The 24,161-nt window shown below is 39.6% G+C and overlaps 1 protein-coding gene across 1 annotated transcript in view; it reads right to left on the bottom strand.

Moving 5' to 3' along the window:
• Positions 1-21,912, bottom strand: part of SLC5A12 (solute carrier family 5 member 12) — a 33,240-nt gene extending 11,328 nt beyond the window's left edge. Inside the window, exons 1-10 of the mRNA XM_038765042.1 lie at positions 21,318-21,912; positions 17,370-17,435; positions 16,037-16,088; positions 14,198-14,265; positions 10,995-11,149; positions 10,731-10,871; positions 9,401-9,530; positions 7,462-7,550; positions 5,444-5,556; positions 3,957-4,024 (exon numbers count right to left, since the gene is read on the bottom strand). Of these exons, the coding sequence (XP_038620970.1) occupies positions 3,957-4,024; positions 5,444-5,556; positions 7,462-7,550; positions 9,401-9,530; positions 10,731-10,871; positions 10,995-11,149; positions 14,198-14,265; positions 16,037-16,088; positions 17,370-17,435; positions 21,318-21,674 (1,239 nt within the window). The 5' untranslated portion in view covers positions 21,675-21,912. The remainder of the gene's footprint in view (positions 1-3,956; positions 4,025-5,443; positions 5,557-7,461; positions 7,551-9,400; positions 9,531-10,730; positions 10,872-10,994; positions 11,150-14,197; positions 14,266-16,036; positions 16,089-17,369; positions 17,436-21,317) is intronic.
• Positions 21,913-24,161: the final 2,249 nt, after the last annotated feature.

Here is a 24,161-nt window from a genome sequence, read left to right as displayed (position 1 = left end):
GTTACCTCATCTGTAAAATGGGGATTGAGACTATGAGCCCCTCGTGGGACAATGACCGTGTCCAATCCAATTTGCTTTTATTCATCCCAGCGCTTAGTAAAGTGCCTGGCACATAGTAAGTGCTTAACAAATATCATTATTATCATTATTATTATTATTTTATGCAGCTACAGGAACACCAGCCTTATCTACATAAGGAAATTCCTGATAACGTTACCTGACAGTCTTGCTGACCTATGCACATTTGGATCAATACAGGTATTTCCCAGAGGAAAATGTCTTTGGAAAATTAGCACAGGCAGTACTTTATTCAACACCTCTTGCCTTTCGATGTCTGATAGCATTGCAATAATTGATTATGCTGAGAACTATTTCAATTACTACCCAAGGAATCTGGCCATCTTCCTGAACTGAGGTACTATGCATCACTAAAAGAGATTATATTTTCTCTGTAGAAAAGTGTATTTATCATTCTAAGGGATGAGTACTGGACATCAATCTTCCATAGAAAATTTGTGCTTCATAGGGATTGGAAAGAAAAAAAATGTTTCCTAAAATAGAGGGTCTAAATGCCTCAGAATCAATTAATTGTATTTATTGAGTGCTTACTACATGCAGGGCACTACACTAAGTAATAATAATAATAATAGTATTTGTTAAGTGCTTACTATGTGCCAAGCACTGTTCTACGCATTGGGGTAGATACAAGGTGATCAGATTGTCCCACCTGGGGCTCACAGTCTTCATCCCCATTTTACAGATGAGGTAACTGAGGCACAGAGACGTTAAGTGATTTGCCCAAAGTCACACAGCTGACAAGTGGCAATGTCAGGATTTGAACTCGTGACCTCTGACTCCAAAGCCCTTGCTCTTTCCACTGAGCCACGCTGCTTCTCTAAGGGCTTGGAGAGTACCATAGAACAGAATTAGCAGACACATTCCCTGTCCACAATGAGCTTACAGTTTTTAGAGGGAGACAGGCATTAATATGAATAAATACATATTTTATAATATATAAAGATATGTACATTAAGACTTACAAGTATATAGACTTGCATTGAAGTGCATTGGCTATTCATTCTCTAATGAGATTTATTATGTTTATTATAGTGATTGAACTGTAGTGATGTGTCAATGTGTAACTGTGGGTGTCAGGAGATGTAGGGACTCAGACCTTGAATCCTAATAACTAGCTTCAGCCCAGTTTTATACATTCAGCCAAGTTGTGGCTAGCAGAGTGATAGGCAGTCTATAGACACTAAATCAAAGTTCTTTTATGTCGGTTAAGTCTACAAAGGTGCATTTTTGAGATAAGGTTTCCCAGGGGAAAATTTGGGGAACAGTCTACAAAGACCAAAAGTACACTTGGTGCCAAATGACCATTAGCAGAGATTGAGATATGCTCTTCAAATAGGTGGAATGTTTCTAGAGCCACTAGTAAACTCATTATGGGCAGGGAATGTACCCGCTAATTCTGTTATGTTGTACTCTCCAAAGTGCTTAGTACAGTATTCTGAACAGAATAAGTGCTCAATACCATTGATTGATAGATGACACAGTCATTATTACATTTTAAGCTCCTGAAATGCAGAAACTATTTACTTGTATGTTCCCAAGTGGCTAGGACAGTGCTCAGCATACAGTAAGTGTTCAAGTCCTGTAGAGTCCCAGCCCAAAACTCCAACCAGGATTTGTGACATATACACTCTCATCTGATTGACAGGAAGCATTTCCAGTTCTTCCAGCCCCAACCTTCAACCCTACATGCCCAATCTACTGGTATTCTGGGATATCCCGTGCCACCCTAAAGAAGGCTCATGTTTGGAGATTACCCAATCCTCATCTTCAAATTCATTCATTCATTCAATCGTATTTATTGAGTGCTTACTGTGTGCAGAGCACTGTACTAAGTGCTTGGGAAGTACAAATCCTCCAGACCATAGCATGTCCAATCTCAGAAACACTCCTGAACTCCCCAGCTTCTCGAGGAGGCATACCCAAACCAGTTCTTCCTTCCCAGACCACATCCATCCAACAGCCACCCTTAACTCTTTTGATTACCCTTGGAAAGTATGAATATTTTCAATACATATGAATTTACATTAATTTATGCTTCTATTTACCCTTTTGTACTTGTAGTTGAGTTCTCTCCTTTCTCCTCCCCTATCTATGAGTGGACTATGCCTATAATCCTCCCCCTCAGATAGGAAGCAGCGTAGTTTAGTGGAAAGAGCCCAGGTTTGGGAGTCAGAGGACTTGGGTTTTAATCCCAGCTCTGCCACTTGTCGGCTGTGGGACCTTGGGCAAGCCACTTAACTTCTCTGGACCTCAGTTACTTCATCTGTAAAATGGGGATTAAGACTGTGAGCCCCACGTGGGACAACCTGACTGCCTTGTATCTACCCCAGCATGTAGAACAGTGCTTGGCACATAGTAAGTACTTGACAAATGCCATAATAATTATTATTATTATTAGAAGCTTCATAAGGGCAGGGACCTTTTTATTTCTCAACTGAAAGCTTAGTATAGTGCACACCACTCAATAGGCACTAAATAAACACTACTGAGTGTTGGACAGATTGATCAATTGATCTACCAGAAATCTTCAAAGCAACCATCAATTAAGAGATCTAGCTCAATCAAGAGGAACTGAAGTGTGCTGTTGTACACCCCAGAATTGGCATTTCCATGGTGTTCTCCAGCTTTCAGCCCATCGGACTACTGTAGCATGAAGAAATGTGAGGATTCAGGATGTATTTTAAACAAAATTGGATTTGCCTGGTGAAGCTTCAGAAACAGGATCACCCTCTTATTAAGAAAGTTGAAGTGTGCCAGACAGAAGCTGGTTCATTCATTCAATCGTATTTATTGAGCGCTTACTTTGTGCAGAGCACTGTACTAAGCGCTTGAGAAGTACAAGTTGGCAACATATAGAGATGGTCCCTACCCAACAGTGGGCTCACAGTCTAGAAGGGGGAGACAGACAACAAAACAAAAGATATTAACAAAACAAAATAGAATAAATATGTACAAGTAAAATAGAGTAATAAATACGTACAAACAGATATACATATATACGGATGCTGTGGGGAGGGGAAGGAGGTAAGTTGGGGGAGATGGGGAGGGGGAAGAAGGGGAGAGGAAGGAGAGGGCTCAGTCTGGGAAGACCTCCTGGAGGAGGTGAGGAGGAGGTGGTTCCAGACTTGCAGTCCTAAACACTCCGCCATCAAATCTCAGTGATCTCATGTCACTGCCAGGGAGAAAACTCCATCCCGATGCCAGGGAGAAAACTCCATCCCAACCTTTGGGAATCTTGGGAAGCATATGCCTGCTTAAGACCAGGGATAACTGAAGAAGGGCAAAGCCCATTTAATTATTGTTTTTCATTGAATTTCACAATGTGTTTATCACTACACAACATCCTTTCATTCATTCTCATTTACTGAGAGCTTACTGTGTGCAGAGCACTGTACTAAGTGCTTGGGAAGTACATCCTTTAAGACTAAGCCTCCTGTGGATGCAAGAGCCTATCTCATTCATTATCTTTGTACCTTTCCTCAGCACTAAGTAGTGTGTACTCTCCCAAGTGCTTAGTGCAGTGCTCTGAACACAGTAAGTACTCAATAAATACCACTGATGATGATGATGTTTGGTCCAAAGTAAGCAATTAATTGATGATGATAAAAATAATAATGATAATGTCTGCTCTAAAGTACTTTTACATCTGGATCTCCTGTTTGTTAACCTGGGAACTTTCAACACTAGTTTACGCGTTAGTATTTTGGTGGATATATTTTAAAGACTTTTCTAAATGATCTCACAAAATCTAAGGTATGCCCCCAATATACTCAAATGTGGGTAACCAAACGAAGCAAAAAAGAAACAAAATTCAGCCTGTATCAGAAGAAAATCTACTCTCTGAAGAACAGGGGAAGTGAAGCACAAGGTCTGAGTACCTGAATAACTCCACCCATCAGGGAAGCAGCCACTGCCATTGTGGTACAGATCACGCCAAATATTACACCTGAAAGAGATCATAGGCACATTGACCCCTGTTTTTTCTGGCCCAGTTCTACAAGACTTCATCAGTTAAGTCTCTCAGAAGAGTTTTGCTCAAGGACAGAATAGAGACTTGGGTCTCCCCTGGAACAGTTGAGTTCAAATTGCTCCATCTCTCTAGGATTCTTTCCTGTTGAGCTAACAGATCCCAATGCCAACAACTAAATCATGAGATAAATTTTTGAGGGATCATTCACCACAACACCTTCTTTGCCTCACAGTGATACTACACAAATTTAGACTGTGAGCATCATGTGAGACAGACACTCTGTCAAGCCTGATTAACATATCTACCCCGGTGCTTAGAACATACTATGTGCTTAACAAATAAAATAGTAAAAAACCAGTGTGTCCTAGTGATAAGAGCACTAGACTGAGCTGGGTTATAATCCCAGCTCCATCACTTGTCTACTGTGTGACCTTGGTAAAAATCACTTAACTTCTGTATATCCCAGTTACCTCATATGTAAAATTAAGACTGTGAGCCCCTTGTGAGACATGGACTGTGTCCAAGCTAATTATACCTACCCCAGTTCATAGCACAGTGCCTGGGACATAGTAAATGCTTAATAAATACCATTTAATAAAAATAATGATAATATTAACAAGTAAGGGGACAGGGGCCTAGGGACTTACAATGGCTCAGAGATAACTAGGTGGGAAGGGTAGAACTAGAGCCTTCAGAAACTGCCGGAAGATGGAGAGCACTGTACTGCCACTGACAATCATTGCTATAGCCAATTACCATTTTAGATTACATCCATTTTTGCTAGGGACTTTGTTATATAGTCAAACCCTCTCTGTAAAACAAGAAGAGGCAAACTGGGTGAAAGATAGAGCCTGGCTGCTTTCTGAACTCACAAGAGGCAGTGTGGCCTAGAGGAAAGCACTTAGGCCTGGAAGGAATAAAACCTAGGTTCTAGGTCCCACTAAATGCCATTGAACTGCTACATGATAATAGGCATGCACATATGTTCCGGGCCTCTGTTTCCTCATTTGTAATATGGGAATAAAACACTTGTTTTTCTCTCCCCTTAGACTGTGATTCCATATGTGAGAGGGGACTGTGTCTGATCTGAGTGTCTTAATTCTACCCCAGCATTTAAGATTGTCTTTAGCACACAGAAAGCACTTCATAAATATCTTAAATAAATAGAATAATCATCAAACTCAGCTCTCTAACTCTGATAGGGGCATCAAAGGAAGATGTTTAAGGGATTGCTTCTGGATGGAAGAGTATAAAAAGAATTCCCCATATTCCATGGTCCTGATTGGACACATGGTGGCCTGAAATGATACGGATTTGAAACAGGGGACTTTTAAAAAGATCAGGTATAGATTTCAGAGGTCAAGGCAAAAGACAAAATTCACCTAATGTACCTACATAAGCCTTTACTGATCCAGGTGCTCAGTTTGTCCGAGAGGTTTGGAAAGCAGGTCCTGACAAAATCCTCAAAAGTCACAGTTGCTAGGGCATTTATGCTGGCAGCCACGGTACTACAGGAAAAGAAAAAGCAAAGCTAAATGCTGCAAAACTGACATTCCTTGAACTGCTAAAGAATGTGCTGAATGTGTAAGGCTGACAATGTGCAGAGACTTTCAAGGACAAGAGTGGGGAATTAACAGTGGCAAGGGGATGTAGGGGTGAGTGCATTACATATGCAGCAGAAATGAAACATCCTGGCATCAACAATGCACAAAATTCAGCTCAACAGTGATGCCTTCAGGAGTGTTACTCGGTGTTCCAGCAAAAATTCAGTTCGTCTATTGAAAGAAGATACTAGTTGGAAATTTGCATTTACGGTGCGGGGGTGTGTGTATAGGAATTCCCACCATTACCGTTTGCAGGGTATGGTGGTTACGGCTATTTCTTGAGCCTTTCAGGTTTGCAATCTGTTGAAAGTCAAGTTAGGAACTGGTTCTTTTTAGAGAATTTAGCACATCCAATGACTTCCTCTCCAAGTAACACCGTAAAAGCCAGACGAGAACATAGCTAATTGGTGATTTGCTACAACTGTGCCCTGAGCCTGGGTGTTGTGTGTCTAGATTAGAAAATTAAATGGCCTTTAGATGACAATATCTGTTTTGCCTTGTTTACCAAACACTTTACTTAGAACTCCTCCTTCTTTCTTCTGCCTTAAATTCCTAAAATCTTAGCTTTTAAAATGCTGAAGCAGAGAAATGCCAGGAAATGGTGTTGAATTCATTACAGGCTTGAGAGTTTGAAGTGTTCCTGCTTTCTGAGGGTTCTTGTCTTCTTTTGCGCAGGGACCATTTACTTATTTGCTCAAAATTTTCAACTCCCTTAAAGGCCTCAAAAGATCCCACAGTGACCTACTGCTTAGGGTTTGTTTCATGTATTGCTCTGATATCTCTCAGATCAACAGTCTTAATATGTTCTCTGAGATCATTGAGAAATCTTAGATTTTAGAGAGCAAGGGTGTGGAAATGGAGGAATTTTGCTTAAAGCATTCTCTAGAATGTGCCATTTCTTTCATCTCTATCCAGTGGAAGACTGGTAAAGGCTTAGATTTTGTCATCACAATATTTTCTCAGACAATAAGAGTTTAATTCATTCAATCATTTATAATAGGCAGGTATTATCACCACCAAAGCTTCAGCATCCAAGAATCAATGCTAGCAATTATTTTCTTCATTTCCACTTTATGCCCAAAGTCTAACCCTGGGGTGCCTGCTTTTGATTGAATCACCATAAATCCCCGAGATTTCGGTAAGCATATGAGGTATGTTTTCCTTTGATCCAAGAAGACTAGAAAGGTTTTATTTGGTCTCAAAGATTTGTAGCTTTTTCCCTTTCTATTCTTTCTCTTCACCTAATCCCCATGTTCTCTTGTTTCTTGTTTCTTAAACACTTTGAGTCTCCCCAAGCAGTCATTTCCAAAGCAGACACTCATTTTTCCCCAACATATTTTGGTATATGCCGTGAGTGCTAACTGTATAGCAAGTTGTTTGTTCACAGTCCAGCTCTCTGGCAGGGCCATTATGTTGTCTCCTAATCATAATATCTGACCAGTTGGATTGTATAAAAGGAATTTCTGCCTGAGAATGCTTTATTTCAACAGGCTGAGTTCTATCTCAAAAATGGGAATTGGCAATTTTCTGACATTCCCTCTGCTTTGATGGTGGTAAAAATGTAGTTTTAGCAAGAGTTTCAGAGAGGGAATGAAATTCATTGTCCAAACATACTCCAAGCCCCTATATGAATAGAGCTGGAAGAACAAAGCTGTTAAGCATTTCGTTTCTGATAAAGGGAATAAACATCATATGTTTTTCCATGTGCAATGTTGATCTGGAGTAGGGTTGATGTTATCATCTCTAAAGGGGATCTGGCCTTAGCAATAATGTTTGATTTTCACAGCAAGTAATGTTAGACAAACAGACCTCAGGGTTCCGCTGAAGGCACAAGCCACAAACAGTCCTGGGAGTCCTGGCATCGATTCAAATATTTCCATGACAAAATATGGCATGAGCTAAAGGAAGGAAAGAGTGCCTATTGAATGCATGTTTGAATTCATTGCAAAGGCATTACCTCCTTAATTTGGTTCCTCTCAGGAAATACAACTCCACTAGTTTAGATATATTTACTGCTAAATTTCAGTTTGTCAATAATTGAGCTGGACCCTAAGGAATTAAGCTAGAGCAGTAAGACTTATAATGCTCTCTTTCCTCTGATTTCTTTTCACAATTCATCCATCAACCAATGGTATTTATTGAGCACCTACTACATTCAGAGCACTTGGCAGAATACAACAGAAATAAAACACAAGATTATCGCCCTCAAAGACCTTACAGTCAAATGGGGAAAACAGGAAGATGTAAACTGTTCACAAATATTGGAAAGAGCATGGGCCTGGGATTCAGAGGACCTAGATTCTAATTCTAGCTCCACTACATACCTGCTGTGTGACCCTGGGCAAATCACTTCACTTCTCTGTGCCTCAGTTATCTCATCTGTAAAATGGTGATTATGACTACGAGCCTTATCTGGGACAGGGACTTTGACCAACCCAATTATCTAGTATCTACCCAAGTGCTTAGTACAGTGCCTGGTGCATAATAAGTGCTTAACAAACACCATACAAAACATAGTGGGAGGAAGATGAATATGTTTTCTAGTAGTTGTAGCAGGAGTATGAGATGGTAAAATAGCTGAATAAATAAGTGAATGAATTAGTAACACCCATAGCTCAATATATCATCAATATATGCATATATACAAATATGTGTGCATGAATATGGGTGTAAACTTATAAATGCTAAGGGTGATTGTGAGTTGGCAAGATTTAAGGTGATTGGCCTAATCAAGGAAGGCATCCTGGAGGAGTTGACATTTTAGGAGGTCTTTGAAGACGGGAAGAGGGGTGGCCTGTTGGATTTGAAGGGAGAGAAAGTTTTAATAATAGTAATAATGATGAGATTTGTTAAGCACTTACAATATGTCAAACACTGTACTAATCCCTATAGTAAATAAAATAATCGGGCCAGACACAATCCCTGTCCACATGGGGCTCACAATTTAACAGGAAGGAGAACAGGCATTAAATCTCCATTAATGTATTCATATGTGCATTATGCCAATATCAGTTGCATAATGATTTTTCCTCCTGCTCTCACTGAATGTATAAAATGTCTATCTACCTGTCTCTCCACATTAGATCCTAACCTCTTCAAAGGCAGGGATGTGTCTTTTACTTTTTAAATGTATGCTCTCAAACTTCTGACTTTGAGAAGCAGCATGGCTCAGTGGAAAGAGCATGGGCTTTGGAGTCAGAGGTCATGGGTTCAAATACCAGCTCCGCCAATTGTCAGCTGTGTGACTTTGGGCAAGTCACTTAACTTCTCTGTGCCTCAGTTACCTCATCTGTAAAATGGGGATTAAGACTGGGAGCCCCATGTGGGACAACCTGATCACCTTGTAACCTCCCCAGCACCTAGAACAGTGCTTTGCACATAGTAAGTGCTTAATAAATGCCATTATTATTATTATTATAATTCAGAGCTTTTGCCCAATAATCACTCACTGAATACAACTGAATAAATAAGATCTTAGTATGAGAATCATTTTAGAAGGAAATTGGCAACAAATGCAACCAAGATAATAGATATTATTAAATAATTAAATAATATTTTCTCAGAAAATTTACTTTATAACATATTTTAAGGAATCATTTGCATACAGTGCTGAAAAACAGCAAAAGGCAATAAACTTCTGAGGTAACTCTAAGGTGTGTGCAAATCCTGAGGGGAAGTCTATCCTTAGTACAAACTTCATGGTATCCATTTTTGCCATTTTGGTTAGTGGCTGCATTTGAATCCATACCTGATCCGGTGCTGAAATAGTGCCTGAAGTCCATGGATCACAGTCCTTAAAGTGTGAGTACATAATGAGGCCTGAAAAGACTGCACAGATCAAAATTATCCAGAGACCTACCAAATTAAGATAAAGGGCACTAGGAAAGAGAGATAAAGAGAATGACTCATTAGTATGATGGGGGGGGGGGGGAATGACATTAACCTGTATTCTAATCCCAGCTCTGCAACTTGTTTGCTGTATGACCTTTGTCAAGTTACCTAACATTTCAGTGCCTCAGGTCTGTCATCTCTAAAATGGGGATTAACACTGTGAGCCCTATGTGGAAAAGGGATTGTCTCCAACCCAATACCCTAGCATTTAGTGCAGTGCCTAGCACATAACAAATTCCAAAACAATAACAAAAAACCTGCAAAGAAATTCTAAAGTCTCATAGGATCCTACATTTGTGCACAGTTCAGTTTCTTGGTTTGGGAATAACACATTAACAGATTGATTTTAAAGCATCTCTCCTTCATGTCCACTATATTCCTGGAATGGCCACCCTTTCCCTCCACATTTAAACTCCCACTTTATGGGACTAATAGGGGAAATTGCCCTATATCCACATATACAGCTATGGATTGAAGACACTGTTTCTACCTCCATTGCTATAAGGGATGAACACCAGCCTTGCGCATTCCAGGTTTATTACAAAACCTGAACCCACTTGTAAAAGCCTGAGAAATTAAGCGGGAATGAAAAGACCCAAAATTGGATATTTCTGATCCAAACTTGAATTGATTCAGTAAGTAAAACTAGTTTAAACGTGCTCAATTCTTCAGTGAATTTGAGTACCATATTCCTAGGAGTGAAGCAAAACAGCAAATGAGCCCTCTTAATTTTAGATTAGCAGGTGATAGAGCCTGTTTTCATTATTATAGAACATCCATATATGATATTAATATACTAGTATTTATAAAATTTTTATGGCTGTGTCTAACCCTATTTGTTTCTATCTTTTTAAGCACTTGGTATACTGCCTGGTACATTGTAAACGCTTAATAAATACCACAATTATCATCATCATTATGTCTTTTACTTCCATTAGAGAGTTAACTTCCCTGCAGACAGAAAATAGGATTTACGCTTCTGTTACACTTTCCAAGGGCTGTACAAAGCAATGCATTCATTAGGTGTTCAAAAAATATCATTATTATAACATAGAAAAAAGAGATTTTCTACCAGATTTTCATATATTTGTGAGCTGAACCATGAAAAAGAGACTTAATTCCAAAAACATTAGCATACTGCCATTACATTTGGATCACTTTGGGGGTAGGTATGTTGCACAACTTACATTTTAGCTTGTCTTTCTGTCTTACAAGATATACACCTCTGAATTGTAGACTGATTAACACCATAGATCCCTAACCAGGTAAAGGTTCCTCCAATTGAAATTGTCCAAAAGGTATGACGTCTCAAGGGATCTACATCAAAGCTGGTCAGAGAGAGGAGAGGGTATAAGTTTTTTCACTCTTGCTTCCAAATTACAATTTTAAGTTGAGATGGGAAATCTTTCACCCATTAAGACATGAACACATAGATATGGCATGCAACTTACTCAAAAATTTCTAACCGTGATCCATTGCGTGATCTGTCCAATACATTCTCAAGCCCACCATTATAAGCAGTTCCTTGTATGAGAACTGTTAAGAAGCCCACTATCATGACAACCATTTGAAATGTATCTGTCCAGACCACAGCTTTCAGTCCTCCCTACAACAAAGAAAAATAACACAATTTTATTTCATCCTCAAAACTGAGGGCCGTGATGATGGGTTTTCTAATTATAACGAATGAATACCACAAATTTATTAATTGATAATAAAGGCTCCAAGAGCTCTGAGGACTTTTCTTCATTAGTCATTAGGTTGCCCTCTTAGGACAATCTGATCACTTTGTAACCTACCCAGTGCTTAGAACAATGTTTTGCACATAAGAAGTGCTTAATAAATGCCATCATTATTATTATTATTAGTCCTCACCAAGCACTTTGTACAGCACAGTGTTTGACCCATAGTAAGCACTTAACAAATACCACCATTATTATTATTATTATTATTATTATTACAGTGCTCTGCCCATAGTAAGGACTAAAAAAAAACCCACTGATGATGTACATTCTTGTGAGATTATTTAAATATATGCTTATAAAATAGATTATCATACGAAAACCCACAAATTTATTCACTTAGTGGATTGCAAATCGTTTATATTATTCTGTATTGGACAAATCTCTCAGTAGGACAGATTAATTGGGATTTTGTTTTAGTTAAATACAAACTGAAAAATAGGATAATGATTTCATAATTCCTTTGCCCCTTACTGTTATTGCAACCTCTTTTCTTCCCTCAAAATGCTTATTTTCTAAAGAGCATTAAGTAGAATCAGCCCGCTTTAATCTTGAAAAGTCAGCCAAACACAGAGCAACATCGGCCGGAAGGATCTGCCTTTGATGACATCGTATCAATGCGTCTTTGCCTCTCCCTCTTTGTTGTTTCTGATGTGGCAGTTGTTCCATGCTAAAAATAACGGTCCCCTCCTCCTCCCTACCAGGCCTCCCTATGAACTCAAAACTGGCCTTGAATGCACTGGAAATTTTTATTTGATTTGTTTAAGTTTTTCCTGTTGATTGCAAACTGAAAAGTAAAGAGAAGGCTGACTGGGGACTCAACAGTTTGTTGCCTCTTTTCAGGAACAGAAATATTGCCTGGAGACAATTTCCATTTCTACTAAGTAGAAATAATATAAATAAATAGAAGCAGTGTGGCTCAGTAGAAAGAGCACGGGCTTTGGAGTCAGAGTTCATGGGTTCAAATCCCTGCTCTGCCACATGTCTGCTGTGTGACCTTGGGCAAGTCACTTAACTTCTCTGAGCCTCAGTTACCTCATCTGTAAAATGGGGATTAAGACTGAGCCCCACGTGGGACAACCTGATCAGCTTGTATCCACCCCAGTGCTTAGAACAGTGCTTTGCACATAGTAAGTGCTTAACAAATGCCATTATTATTATTATTATTAAATAAATTAAAGAAAATGAGATCAAATGGATTCAGGTGCCATTTAGGTTAGAATTTCTTACATAAAGATTGGCTAAATATTGAATTGTTACTGCAGGGAGGGCTTCTGGAGTCACACTATCTAGGGAGCTCTAAAGCCAAATATAAACTTGCTTGCTTGCTTTGCTAAAGCCTACCTGGAAAGGGACAAAATTCCTTCAATAAACCACTCCTGCTTGATTTTTCTCCAAGTTAATGGAGTAATTTAAGCTCAAAATCAACAGTGATTAAGTGTTGGAAAGTATAAAGATACATTTAACTTACAATGAAGGACTTCAGAAACAATAGAAAATGCATAAAGGAAACTTTCAGCCTTTCCTATTCCTTTATCTAATTTTAACTATTTAGGCAACCCAAGACACCAATAATCTAGCTTTGTCCTTCCCATGAAACTCATTTACAGGGACAAGTGCTTCTCCAGAAACTTGGCATTTTAACACTGACTGGAAAAGAAAGAAGGGAAACTGGAGATGGAAAATAAAATTGAAAGGCTATACTGCACAAATGGACAGGCTCTTTGCAAATCCACCTGAAGAACTTATCTGGCACAAACACTAGCTGGATAATAAGTTTTTAATCTCACCTGCCCTGATTAAACTGTTCTGACTTTCTTTTGCAGAAAACTTTAAAGTAGAGTAACAGGGTCCTACTCAAGAGGGTTTAGAATTACTCAATTTTGATTTTTTATGGCAATGTATTAAATCCTTGGGAAAAAATGACAAGAATGGCTTCATTAGGTATTTGTTGTGGCCCAAGCAGAAGAGAATGAAAAAAATCAATTTTTTAAAATGCATATTGCATAAAATTGTTGTAAATTTATATGCATTAATGTGTATGTGGATATATATACTAGGGCACGAATGCAATGAGTAAATAGGAAACAAGGTTAATCCAACTACCTGTGAGGTAGATCCTTTACCATTTATTCATAATGCCTCATCATATACACCAGTCTGCCACTGGGAGAGTTGTATTGGTTTATGTAGCTCTCCTAAAATACAGGGGTTATAGTCTTGCTAAACCTTGGTTACAAAAATATGCATTAGAGAACACACCACTTAACCCATGCCATGCTTTTGCTTATGACCATTTCTTTTAACATCACATCATGCTCTGATAGATTAATGTTTTCCAGCTCCCTAAAGGGTCTCCCTAACAGTGTCCTACACATAATAGGGGTTAAAAAAATTCTGCTATGATGTTCAGAACTTTGTCCTGAAGTTGCACCTGAACAAGGTTATAGTTTTAAAAGATGGATTTTTCCCAGACACCTATTGCTCTCTGCACTCTCTGGCATATGGCCAGTTTTGAAATCCAATCTGCCAGGTGGGAGTTAATTCTTTGTTAGACATAATGGTCACTGCTGGTGGTGAGATTATTTTTTCCATAAACTCCCCTAGACTAACACTCATCCATAGCAAGAATGACAACCGAACTCATAAATCATCACAACACGTAGAACATAAAAACTGTGTTTCTAGGGTTATTGCAAGTTTTTGTGCTGACAATGAAAATTTCGGTTTGAGTACCAAGTGGGGAAAAAAAGCCCTGTAATTTGACAAGATAGGCAGGCATATGAACCTAGTTTCATTTAATTCTTTGTACTTTAGTCATTTCAGCTGTGATTAGAAAGATCATTTTCTCATTGGCATTTTCTCCTTATCAGGCTGTATGCTCAAGTGCTGCATCTAGCCAGGGTACATACCAGAGTGCAATAGAAGGTGCAAACGATGCCAGTAGCAAACACAGATCCCCAGAGGTCAAAGCCAGTCACTGAAAGGATTAAAGCAAAATTTCAAGGCAAAGATGTTTCTCTCTGGAAGTCACCATCCATGTGCAACAGAAGAAATCAAGTTAATTAAAACAAGGTTTCATACCTTCATCTTCTTGGGAGGGGCTCAGTGCATTTGCCTCTTATCAACCCTGGTACATTATTTTATAGCTTAACTCAGAAGTTAAATCTAGCACAATTTCAAAATCCTACACATTAAGAAGAGACAGACAAGAGAGCGGAGGAAATTTTTAACCAGCAGAGCACAGTAAATCAGTGGTGGCTTTGGAAAACTTGCTGTGAACAGAGTTCTGAACTAAATGCTTGGGAGTTTATAACAAAATTGGTAGGCATATTCCCTGCTAATGATGAGCTTACAGTCTAGATGTGGGGGTAACCCCAGTCTGTCTATAGAAGCAGTAAAAGCTTTTTCTCCCAACAGTATTTCCTACTAAAGCACACAAATTGGGTAAAGGTCAAATGAATAACTATCAACTCAATGTTTGTTTTAAATCACTTTTCATTTACTGTTTACCCCATCACTGCTCCCTTTTCAAATCATCCTTTAAGTGTGATTAAGATTGTTCTATATCTTAAAATGAAGTTAACTGTAGTGTCCTCCATCTTAGAGTGTGAGGACACCTCTCTGTAGAAACATTTCTTATTCTCCCTCCAGAAGAAAGGCACTGATTATGTTACAGCAGGGTTTCCCTCCAAGGAGGTTCAGGGAGAGAGGATGCTGCCCCAAGATATCTCCTGCTTTCTCTTTTACTCCCTCTTCTCTCAGACTGGAACTTCGGCAGGCAGGACAATAACACAGTTTTTGAAGACAAGCCCATAGAACGTGACACAGGATGTTGGAAAGGTTGCAGACACAGAAATGATGCCTCCACTCCACCTTCTAGAGGAGAATCCAATGGAGGATTGACATTTCCTTCAGCAGGACACATTTAATCCACTAAACTTTCTGGACACAGAGCAGGGTGGGACTTGGCAGATCAGGAGAGGACCCTATGGTAACAGGGTACAGGGGAGCTTAAATAGTCTGGTTGTCTCTCTATGGTATCTCAATCTGGGAATCAAGTAACTGCCTCAAGGTTCTCCTGTTCCACCCCTGTCCCCAGCCTCTGTTTATATTTTCCCACACTTGCCCCTCCTCATTGATTTTACAGTTATTTTTCTATTTCCCCAAACTCACCCCAACCCTCTACATCCCCAGCTTCATACCCACCATCCCTCTCTATCCTCCTCTCCCCTCCCCCAGTGTTGCTTTTTAACCTTGTTTCAAGGCCACAGCTGAACCTGTTCCAGGCTGCAGACCCCATGACAGAAATGGTTTTAGGGACTGTCCCTGCTTAGGTTGGTTGGAGGAAAAGAAGAACAAAGAGCTGACTTCTTTCCAACCCAGCTCAGCCTGGGACCATGGCAATTATGGGTTACTGCTTCTGTAGTAACCAGCCTGGCTGGGAAACAGGAATAGATAACCTGTATCTATAGAAATTATCAGCGGTAGACTCTCTAGGTACTTACCTGCATGAATAGCAATAGAGGCTGGGACTATTATCATTGCTGTTTCTACCCTTACTTAGTCCTGCAAAAATATACACTCCTCCTGGGCATATAATTGGGCTATCTTGCCTCTGGACTAAACTACCTCTTTCCTCTCCCAAAACAGTTGTCCTAGATTCAACCCCTACTCACTCATGACTTCTACTTATTAGAGTGAAATGAATTGCAGTTGGAACCCTGCACAAGAATTATTCATCAACTCACCTTGGTTAAGAGCCAAAGCTGGAGCATAAACCACCACACCTGTGTAGAGAACCTAAAGGAGCAAAGTGCAGTGGGGAATCAATCAACCAATCAATCAGTTGTTTTTATGGGTGCCTGCTGTGTGTAGAACACTTTACCAAGCACTTGGAAGTTATGATTTCATCAGTGGACTCTCAATTTCTGTGGTTTCTTTTCATGGCTCTGCTATTTGGAGAGGCATTTTATATACTTGAGCTTAGGTTGTTGTGTTGATCCATGTTTACCAGAGTTAATAGATATGTTCCTTGCCCTCAAGGAGTTTATGGTCTAAAAGGGGGGACAAACATTAATATGAATAAATTATAGATACGTACACAAGCGCTGGGGACTAAGGGTGAGGTGAATAAAGGATGATATCCAAGTTCAAGGGCAAGGCAGGAGGGAGACTGAGTGAATGAGGGCTTAGTCGGTGAGGGCCTCTTGGAGGACATGTTCTTTTAATAAGGCTCTGAAGGTGGGTTGAGTGATGATCTGTCATACGTGAAGGAGGAGAGAGGTCCAGGCCAGAGGCAGGACCTACGTGAGGAGTTGGTAGCAAGATAGACAGGATTGAGGTACAAGTGAGGAGTTTGGCATTAGAGGAACAAAGTGTGCAGTTTGGGTTGTACTGACAAATCAGTGAGGTAATGTAGGAGGGGTCAAGGTGATTGAGGGCTCTAAAGCCAATAGGAAGAATTTTCTGTTTGATGTGAAGGATTTTGGCAGTAAGTGAAATAATCTCTGACCTTGTATTCTTTGGAATTATTCAAAACAAATGTATTGAATCCATTCCTAAGGAGGAGGTTGGAATTTTAAATGAATAAATTATACTGGAAAGCAAAAAGGTTTGGCATTCAAATTCAAAGTATCATTTCCAGCAGTGGACACTCTCAATCTCTGTGATTTCTCTTCATGGTTCTGCTACTTGGGAAGGTATATAATATACCTAAGCTTAAATCATTACATTGATAACTCCATTATCTTATGGTTAACAATGAAAAATGAACTCTAAGACAACGTTTGTATCTGAGTTGATCAATAAATAATTGTAAGTTTTGGTCTGTATAGTCTAAAATTTTCTATAACCACAATTCCAAGGTCTAATTTCTGAAAAGTCAATGACACATTGAATATTCTTGGCAAAGTCAAATTTGATGAGTTCCTATGGGTCAAACTGTGTCTGTCACACACACAGCTGTTCTCCAGTTGAAAAAAGAGCTCCCTCCAAACCAAAATGCATCATCCAAATTCTATATAGCTCAACAAACCACTAAATCCCCAAAACAACTGCTCCAGTCTTCAAAATTGTGCTTACCGTTTGCACTATGTAGATGAATGTAGCCGCAAAACGAACGAGCTTGTTAAATCTCAATTGTAAATACTAGAGAAAACATAGAGGATAAGTGAAAAATGTTAAAGTTAGAGAAATCAGGAGAAAAACAATTAGTCAAACTTTAGCTTCCTAAATGGCTGGTTAAACAAATCAAAAGTAAGTTCTGAAATTTTTAAAAGGATAGTTCAGGCACACAAACAAAATTTGCTATAGGATTCCTAAGCTGCAACTAAATATTTTTGATTATAATAATAATAAGGATGGTATTTGTTAAGTGCTTACGATGTGCCAAGCACTTTTCTAAGCACTGGGGCAGATACAAGGTAATCAGGTTGTCCCACGAGGGGCTCACAGTCTTAATCCCCATTTGACAGCTGAGGTAGCTAAGGCACAGAGAAGTTAAGTGAATTGCCCAAAGTCACACAGCTGATAAATGGTGGAGTCAGGATTAGAACCTGTGACCTCTGACTCCCGAGCCTGTGCTCTTTCTACTAAGCCATCCAACCTTTTATTAGTCTGTGATATCCCTATGCCCAATTACTTTGGGGCTCCAAAGTAATTAAGCTCAGAGGTTTTTCCAAGAGTTAAGTCCACTCATTATATAAGACAGTTAAGGTAGGTATTCATCCTTTGAAAATTATGTAATCTTTTCAGAAATCATATTAGTTACTGATAACCCATACCCAATTATCAATAATTGATAGAATTATTTCTGAAAATGTTAGTCTCATCTTATTTATGTCACTTATATGGGACAGGGACCATATCCAACTAACTTGCATCTACCCCAGCACTTAGTACAGTGTCTAGAATATAGCAAGCACTTAATAAATATATTTTAAAAATCCCTCTTTGCATCTATGTAAGGCAGGGTCTTAGGTGGTCTTATTATTTTGTATCTACCCCAGCGTTGATTCCAATCAATCGGTCAATGGTATTTATTGAGCACTTATAGTGTGCAGAGCACTGTACTGTTTGAGAGAGATACAGAATGTCCCAACACTTTGGCATACACTGAATAAAAAACCTATTATTTTGCCTGATGCTGATTTCATTTGATGCAGTATAAATTGGGTCAATCTTTGTAAAAATAAAACTGCTAATTACACATCACCCGGTATCCCAGTCACCAGTGGAAGCTTTATAAAAAATGCCTATCACTCCATTCCTATGCATCTCTATGAAAAAATGTCTTTTTCAATACACTTTTGTCCTGTTTAATGTCCAGCTACTGTAAAAATCTTTCAAGGCATCAAGGGCTCTGGTACACTTTCCAGAGGCATGGAAGAGGGGGGAAACACATGCTAGGTGTTTTTTGCATGGGATAATGGCTCCATGGCTCAGTAGCTTCTATGCTCATTATGGGCTGGGAATGTGTCCGATATACTGTTATATTGTACTCTCCCAAGCACTTAATATAGTGGTCCGCACACGGTAAATGCTCAATAAATTTGACTGATTGATTGGTTTCTGCCCATCCCATTCCACTACAGCAAAGCAACATGACCTAGTTGAAAGAACACAGGCCTGGGAATCAGAGGAACTAGGTTTGCTTCTGCCAATTCTGTTACATTGTACTTTTCCAAGCATTTAGTACAGTACTGTGCACAGCGTACGTGCTCAAGAAAGCCCATTGATTGATCAATTAATTGATTTTAATTCCAGCTCTCCAACTTGCCTGCTGGGTGACTTTGGGCAAGTGACTATACTTCACTGTGCTTCACCTTCCTCATCTGTAAAATGGGGATTAAATATCTGTCCTCTCTCCTCCCTAGAGTATGAGTCCCGTGTAGGGCAGGGACTACATCTAACCTGATAATCTTGTATCTATCTGGGCACGTAGTACAGTGTTTGGCACATAGGAAGCACTTAACAAAGTTCAAAATTATTCATTATTATTATCCACTGCCTCTGCATCTTGGTTTCTGTCTTTGTTCCATATCATTTTCGCTTTCCACCTGGGCACCTGATCTATTATTAGGGATACAAAGATAGATACAGGACCCTGGAGAATATGTAGGCAGGTATTTTTTATAAGTGAATTTTTCCCACTCCTTTTACCATTCCTCTTTCTTTAAATCTTGTGATTCCCAACTTCCAGATTTAGTTTTCTACATGGTGTTATGTGTTTCCATCTAATGTCTCAGGAAGATAGTTAGATTGATTGGAATTTCACTAACAGGAGAAACTGCATCCTTTGAGTAAAATGAACATATGTTCAAGTTTAGCTAGGACAATCCCAGAATTGTGTATGCTGAGAAATTTAATTAAAATATGAAAATGTCCTGGAAGTGGTCAACCTAGTTTTGAAACAACCTCCAGCTGCTCTTCCTTGGGCTTGCACATCCAGAGTGACACCAGTGCCAAGCATACTGAGTTTAGGTCCCCCAGCATCCTGAGATTTATTGAGATTTGTAGCACAGGAGTCCCAAAATGCCCAGCAACTTTGAACTCCAAACTCCCTAGATCTGCAACCTCTCCTCATCCCATCTAGTTCTCAGGGTCTCTGAGAGAGATGGGAAAGACAACAAGCTTGGGAGGAAGATCCCCAACTTGTGGTTTTCTACTGAAGGAATACAGTCAAAGTATGATTCTCGTTCAAGGGTGTGCTCCACAACAACAGGTCCAAAACTGGGCCCAAACCTGGATATTCAGAAAGATTTATTGCAAAGTAATAATAATAATAATCACAATCATGGTATTTGTTAAGCACTTAATCATTCGGTTGTATTTATTGAGCATTTACTGTGTGCAGAACAATCAATCAATCAATCATATTTATTAAGCGCTTACTGTGTGCGGAGCACTGTACTAAGCACTTGGGAAGTACAAGTTGGCAACATATAGAGACAGTCCCTACCCAACAGTGGGCTCACAGTCTAGAAGGGGCAGACAGACAACAAAACAAAACATGTAGACAGGTTTCAAAATAGTCAGAACAAATATAATTAAAGCTGTATGCAAATCATTAACAAAATAAATAGAATAGTAAATATGTACAAGTAAGATAAATAGAGTAATAAAATCTGTACAAATATATATACAAGTGCTCTGGGGAGGGAAAGGAGGTAGGGCAGAGGGGATGGGGAGGAGGAGAGGAAAAGGGGGGTTCAGTCTGGGAAGGCCTCCTGGAGGAGGTGAGCTCTCAGTAGGGCTTTGAAGGGAGGAAGAGAGCTAGCTTGGTAGATGTGTGGAGGGAGGGCATTCCGGGCCAGGGGAAGGACGTGGGCTGGGGGTTGACGGCGGGACAGGCAAGAACGAGGTACAATGAGGAGGTTATTGGCAGAGGAGTGAAGGGTGTGGGCTGGGCTGGAGAAGGAGAGAAGGGAGGTGAGGTAGGAGGGGGTGAGGTGAGAAACCGAGAATGAGAAGTTTTTGCTTATGTATCACTTATGATGACATTTATGTGTCAAGCACTGTTCTAAACGCCGGGGTAGATACAAGCTAATAAGGCTGGACACAGTCCCTGTCCCAGAAGGGGCTCACAGTCTTAATCCCCATTTTGCAGATGATGCATCTGAGGTACAGAGAAGTGAAGTGACTTGTCCAAGATCACACAGAAGACAAGTTGCAGAGCCAGGATTAGAAACCAGGTCCTTCCGCCTTCTAGGCCTGTGCTCTATCCCCTAGGCCATCGTATTTCCCCAAAACAGTTAGAAAAGTGCCCAGCAAACAAGATTTGTACTATGTTCCTAAAATTTCAACTGCATGATTTGACTCCTCAAAAATATAAATATTTGCCGTAGAAACATTTGAAGAAATTGCTTCTCCTAAGAAATGCAAAATAAGATCTCACATTTATTTGTTAATTCTATATTTAAACTATCCAAATCTCAGAATATCTGCAACAAGTATTTTCGGAGGAAGAATTTTGACAGTTTTCAAAAGCACTGATCTAGGAATGCCCAGTTAGTGATGCATTTTTCTCACCTCGTATGTGCTTGTAATCCCAGATTGGTAGAACACAGGGAGAAAGAGCTCAGATGTGAAAATGATGACAAGGGCATATGCTATAAAAAACAAGAGGAAAGAGGCCCCAAAACGATACACTTCTGAGGGGGCCCCCAGGATAGTTACGGCAGACATGAAGCTAGCCGTTAGAGACAATGCAACTGGGACGCTTGTCATTTGCTTACCACCAACTAAAAACTCTCTTGAAGTTGCTTTCTTCCGTTCCTTAATGGCAAAAAAAACTCCAATCCCAGAGGAAATGATGAAAAGGGTAGCAAAAACAACATAATCCCAAGGGGCAAAATTCTTAACTTCAGCCTGCTTGAAATCAGTCATTGTGCCTGTCAGATATGTTTGTTTAAAATCCTCACAAATGAGGCTCTACAACTCGCAGAACCCAGCTAATTCTCCGTCGAAGAAAAGAGAGTTTGCCGTATTGTCCGTAATCACTGAAAAAAAGATACCGGACCCAAAGACCAAATTCAGTTACAAATGTTTAACTAGAAGCTTCTATGAAATGAAAGTAATTTCCAGTTTAAGAAATTTCCAAGTCGGTCAGGAAGAGAGCTATCTGAGAGGATTATCCAAAGATCTGGGAGTCCATGCTGAAGTGTATCATAATGGGAAGAATTCAGTTTTAAGAAATGAATAACCAAGGAGGACAGAAAATTATTGGTAGATAACCAACTCATTATCTCTCAAGTTTTTGTTTGAGGTTAAACATTACTTGGAAACATTGATAGGATACAAATTCCATCAATTCAGCATTTTCAAAATAAGAAAGCTACAGTTGGGAGTAGAGATAAACCTTTAAGTCTTTCCTGGGAGAGCCTGCCTGCAAGGACGTGGAGAAGGAAATAATTTAAGTGTTTGCTGGACTGAATGCACAAAGACTAGTCACACGTTTTTGCAAGAGCAGGAATATGTCAACTCCCACTTTCTCAGTTGACAGATGAATACTTATTCAATCAAAGCAACTCCTTCTTTCTCCTTTTCCTCATTCTGTGGTCATTTTACTACTTATCAACACCATCTATCTATGAGGGCAGGGAAGAGACAAGAGATGAAACTCAAATACTGGAATTTTTCCAGGCTTGCATTAACCCTCACAGAGCCTGGAATTGTGGGAGCTTTATCTATATCTATGTATATAGATAGATAATAGATAGATAGATAGATATGTATATAGATAGATAGATAGATATAGATAGATATAGATATATCTATATCTATGTATATATGGTTGTACATATTTATTACTCTATTTATTTATTTACTTATTTTACTTGTACATTTCTATCCTATTTATTTTATTTTGTTGGTATGTTTGGTTCTGTTCTCTGTCTCCCCCTTTTAGACTGTGAGCCCACTGTTGGGTAGGGACTGTCTCTATGTGTTGCCAATTTGTACTTCCCAAGCGCTTAGTACAGTGCTCTGCACATAGTAAGCGCTCAATAAATACGATTGATTGATTGATTGATTGATTGATTATCTAGGCTTCTGTACTCTTCTGTAGCCTGATAGAGTGTGCACCAGCTGACCAGAAACCTGGAAACGAGTAAAGAAAAGCCTAAAAAAAGGATTTACATATATATATATATATAATGGTATTTATTGAATGCTTACTGTATTCAGATATTGTGCTTATCCCTTTCATTTCTAATTGTCCATGAAATCTGTAACTAGGAATGATATGGAATGAATTTGATGTGCACTGATGCTTGTACTTTATCACATAGAGATAATCGAATACAGGAAAAATGTTGGGAGCAGAAAGGGGAGAGAAAGATTTAGTAAACATAATGTAGTTTAGTAAACATAATGTCAGACATGAATTTTAAGCCCCTGACCTACCTCCCCACTAAATTCTTGCTTAGTTGCCTAAGGAAGACACACAGAAAACCAGAGCCTGACACGCTTGTGATATCATATGGGTTTTACTATGTCTTGTAGCAAAACCTGATGTTGTGATATGGATGGCATTTTTGCAGACAACCCCACGGTTTTGCCCAAATCTCCCAGGCTTAGAGTATTTCTCTGGTATGCCATGAAGCATCCCCTCCCTCCATTGTTCCAGAGATGTTGTATTCCCCTACCAGGCCCCTCTGAATATGGACACCACTTCCTGGCTGTGGAAGTCAGAATTTGGAGCCCCGGCAGAGGGAGGCTTGGTACAAAAAATTAACTTTCTGGATATAAAGATGTTCAGGGCTGAATCCATAGGACAGGAGTCAGACCCTGATGATCCAGTTTCAGTTTTACCAATCTCAAGGTAAAAGGGTTGAACTATGATCCAACATGGCATTCCTTCCCTCTGCCAGTCCACTGTTGGGTAGGGACTGTCTCTATATGTTGCCATCTTGTACTTCCCAAGCACTTAGTACAGTGTTCTGCACACAGTAAGCGCTCAATAAACGCGATTGATTGATTGATTGATTCTAGTCTGATGCCAGCCTGGTTCCCACTCCTATGAGAGTCTAATGCAAACATCAGGGTGGGTGGCAAGTCGCGGGCAGTTATGGAGTCAACTATGGCTGGATGCTGCAGCAACCAAGACCAGCAGGGATAGTCAAGCACGCTGCCCCACATGGGCCTGTTTGAAATGGGGAAAAAAAATCAAACCCAGGCTTTTTTTAATTGAAAAAATAATTAGGGGCCAGACAAGCCTGACTAGACTTCTTTCCCCACTCCAGACTCTACTCCAGATCCTGGCACAATGAATTCATTCGTTTATTCATTCAATCGTATTTACTGAGCGCTTACTGAGTGCAGAGCACTGTACTAAGCGCTTGGGAAGCACAAGTTGGCAACATATAGAGACAG

This window comes from Tachyglossus aculeatus, chromosome 22 (assembly GCF_015852505.1).
Source record: "Tachyglossus aculeatus isolate mTacAcu1 chromosome 22, mTacAcu1.pri, whole genome shotgun sequence".
Taxonomy (NCBI): Eukaryota; Metazoa; Chordata; class Mammalia; order Monotremata; family Tachyglossidae; genus Tachyglossus; species Tachyglossus aculeatus.
This window is presented reverse-complemented; position numbering and strand designations above follow the sequence as displayed.